Here is a 3525-nt window from a genome sequence, read left to right on the forward strand (position 1 = left end):
AGCACCCGCAAAGGCACAGGGAGTCCAGTCGGTTCACAGGCCATGGCTTTTATTCGGCTGTCACATCACAGGGGTGGGGAGGGGGAGAGGGGGCCACCGCGTGTCCCGGGCAGGAGGACTAGTGGTAGCGGTGAGCCAGGGCGTGGGCCACCACGCGGACCAGCTTGTGGAAGGCGGCGTGGACGGCGGGGGTGAAGTCCTTGCCGAAGTGGGAGGCCATGACGATGATGAGGACGTCGCCCAGGAGCTGCAAGAGAAGAGGGGGGGCGTGAGGGGGGCCCGGGCCGGCACTCGCACCGCCTCCGGGTTTGGAAGGGCAACCCCCCCCACACACACACACACCGTGTCCAGCTGCGCCCCATTCACCAGGGGGGATGGTCTCCTCTCCCACTCCCCATGCCCGCCCACCCCAGTTCTCTTCTCTCCCTCCTGGGCGGTTTTCCTCCAGTGAACAGGGCTTCGTTCTCGTGGCCCTTTCTTCCACGCCCAGGGAAATACGGATCGCCACTTTGGGGTCAGGAAGCCATTTTTCTCCAGGCCAGTTTGGCCGGGGATCCGGGAAGGGTTATTTGCCATCTTCTGGGCTTGGAGCAGGGGTCACTGGGGGGGGGGGGGGTTTGGTGTTTTCTTGCCTTATGCCTTGTGCAGGGGGTTGGACTAGATGACCCTGCAGGTCCCTCCCCACTCTAGGATTCTATACCAGGAGATGGGGGCGTCTTGCCACTGAAGGCGGATTGGGAAGGAGGCCAGGGTGGTGTATAGCCACCCCGAGAACCAAGGCAGCTCAAGAGGGACTGGGACTCAGGCGACCACCCCCACCAGTGTTCCCTCTAAGCTGAGTCAGTGTGAGCTAGCTCTCGTTTTTTAGCCTCTGGCTCACACATTTTTGTCTCTGCACAGGAAGGGATGGGGCTCCAGAGCAAACTAATTCATGCAGCAGCCAAATCGCTCACTCACAGCTTTCATGCCAGTAGCTCACAAGGTAGAATTTTTTGCTCACAGGACTCCACAGCTCGGGGGGAACATTGACCCCCACACACACCCCACCCTTGCCCCCCAGGCTCACCTTGAAGTTCTCGGGGTCGACGTGCAGCTTGTCGCAGTGCAGCTCGCTCAGGCTGGCGAAGGTCGCCTTGATGTTGTCGAGGTTCTTGATGGCATCCCCGAAGGAGGTGAGCACCTTCTTGCCATGGGCGCGCACCTTGGGATTGCCGCAGATGGCGGTGGCGCTGGAGAGGTTCCCAAAGTCGGCGAAGAACCTCTGGGTCCAGGGGTACACCACCAGCAGGCTGGGGGGAGGGGGAGGGGGAGACACACACACAGGGAGGGTTAGTCTTTCTCCCAGGAGGAGCAGCACCCAAACATCTCTCTCTCTCTCTCTCTCTCTCACAGACACACACACACACATCATCCCACTTACCAGGCAAGGGCATTGGCGCCAGTTTCCGCCACGTCAACTTTGGCCCATATGGCGGTGATGATCTTCTTCTCCTCTTCGGTCCAGTGCACCATGGCTGACGGCTGGGGGTGGATCGGGACTGGGAGCTCCTCTTGGCTGTTTGGGGAAAGCCTTTTCCTGCGGCTGGGTCTCCTCCGGGGGACTTTTATCCCCCTGGACTGAAGCTCCTCCTTGCCGGCTGGGTCCAGTCATTGGCCATAGCCGGGGAGGGAGGGAAGGTGGCGGCCTTCCACAGGGTGTGGCCGTGCCCGGGGGGGGGCGGGGGGCGGGGAGGCACTTCCTGGCAGGCTTGTCATTGTCAGCCAGGCAACGCCCTCCCCAGAGATAAGCACCACGCATTGTCATCCCAAGGAGCAGGCGGCCAGTGGTGCTTCCGGGGCCCAGAGGGTTCCTCGCCTGGCTTCCGTGTGACCAGGCCTGTGTGTGGCCTTACGCAGGAGAGTCACCTGCTGTCGGCTAGGCCTCTGCCTGTCCTAGCTGCCTGGGGAGTTCCGGCATGTTAACTTTCGATTCTGCTGCTGTATGTGTCTTCAGTCCTTCTGTCATCTCTTTCACCTGCGCATTTGACCTTGATTGCCCGGTGTACAGTTTCTCTTGGGGAATAGAGCCCGTTGCTTTGGCCTGCGCCTCTCCCTGGACCCTGATTGGCCCTGGGCCGTCAGGGGGTCTGCTGGAACAAACGCAAGTCTGTTCGCTTCGCGTGGTCTCCCCTCAGTTCTAACACGAAAGCGTTACGCTGCCTGCGTGCTCTCAGTGTCTCAATAAACTTTACTTCTCGGAATGAAAGCCGTTGGGAGTGGATCGCTGCCGGAGTCTGACACCAGCACAGGACCACGGTGTGATCGGGCCTTGGTCTCCTCACACAAACATGCCCAGGAGGCATCTCTCGCACTCGGCCCGGCGAGTGTCTCTTGTGCGCAGTCTGTGGTTTGGCCTTGCTGCTTCTGGCCTTTCTCCCTCCCTCTCATCCAGATGCAAAATGTTGGGGGGGGGGGAGAGAGAGGAGACAGCCACTCCCCACACTGTCAATTTTTGTCCCTCTTTTGCCCCTATTCCTTTGGGTCCCCCCCCTTCCTTTCCCACATGTGTTTTGCTCCCTCTGGGACTACGAGAGAGAGCAACACACACTGGGGGGGAACCCCCAAAGCAATAGGAACACACAAGTGACGAAAACGACAGCACGGAAGTGGCCAAAGTCCACGTTTTGTGGCTGACCGCACTGTCTTGGCTGCTGAGAGGGTTTTCAGAACTTCTGTGACTGAGACTGGGACGGCTACTCCCCGGTCGGGCAAGGAGGGAGCAACAATGGCCATTCAGCTAAGGTGACCTTTCCCTAAGCTAAAAGGACCTCAGAAACCAACGGGTCAATGGCACCTCCTTGTGCAGAGGCAGTATACCCCCGAGTGCCATTTGCTGATGTTCCCGGACCCCTCAGCGGCTTGCAGTACCACCGGTCGCGGGGTCCTTCTGGACCACTTTTTGGGGGTTGGTCTTGGAGGGGCCCTGGTTTGGGTCCTACTCCTGCCTGATCCCTTCTCCTCTGGCCTACGGTGTCCTACAAGGCTCCCTGCTTTTGAACATCTACATGAAAGTGCGGGGAGATTTGGGCTGGGTTATCACCAACGTACGGATGATCCTCGGCTCTATCTTGCGCTTCCAGCAGAGATGCCAGGAAGGGTATGTGGAGACCATGAAGGAGCCGAGGCTTAATTTGGACCAAACAGAGGTGCTGCAGGTGGGCAGAATTTGCTCAGGGGCTCATTGCTATAAAATAATGCAGCCACATTAAAACAAAAAGGGGTCGGCCTGGGTCATTGTGACGATGAAGGCCAGTATCTAGAAGATCCACGTAAGAACATAAGAGAAGCCAGTGCTGGGTCAGGCCAATGGACTCCAGTCCAACACTGTGTCACACAGCGGCCAAAAAGACCAGGTGCCCTCAGGAGGTCCAGCAGTGGGCCCAGGACACTAGAAGCCCTCCCACTGTTGCGCCCCCCCAAGCACCAAGAAGACAGACCATCACTTGCCCCAGACGGAGAGCTAATAGCCACTGATAGACCTCTGCT

The 3525-nt window shown here is 59.0% G+C and overlaps 1 protein-coding gene across 1 annotated transcript; it reads right to left on the reverse strand.

The window, feature by feature from the left end:
• Positions 1 to 32: 32 nt before the first annotated feature.
• Positions 33 to 1565, reverse strand: LOC107110707 (hemoglobin subunit beta-2-like). Its single transcript, XM_015411504.1, has 3 exons — positions 1421 to 1565; positions 1067 to 1289; positions 33 to 247 (listed from the first exon to the last, which is right to left on the reverse strand). Exons 1-3 carry the CDS (start codon positions 1510 to 1512, stop codon positions 119 to 121), a joined length of 444 nt encoding a protein of 147 aa, XP_015266990.1. The 5' UTR covers positions 1513 to 1565; the 3' UTR covers positions 33 to 118.
• Positions 1566 to 3525: the final 1960 nt, after the last annotated feature.

This window comes from Gekko japonicus, unplaced genomic scaffold, assembly GCF_001447785.1.
Source record: "Gekko japonicus isolate JY-2015 unplaced genomic scaffold, Gekko_japonicus_V1.1 scaffold6035, whole genome shotgun sequence".
NCBI classification, from domain to species: Eukaryota; Metazoa; Chordata; class Lepidosauria; order Squamata; family Gekkonidae; genus Gekko; species Gekko japonicus.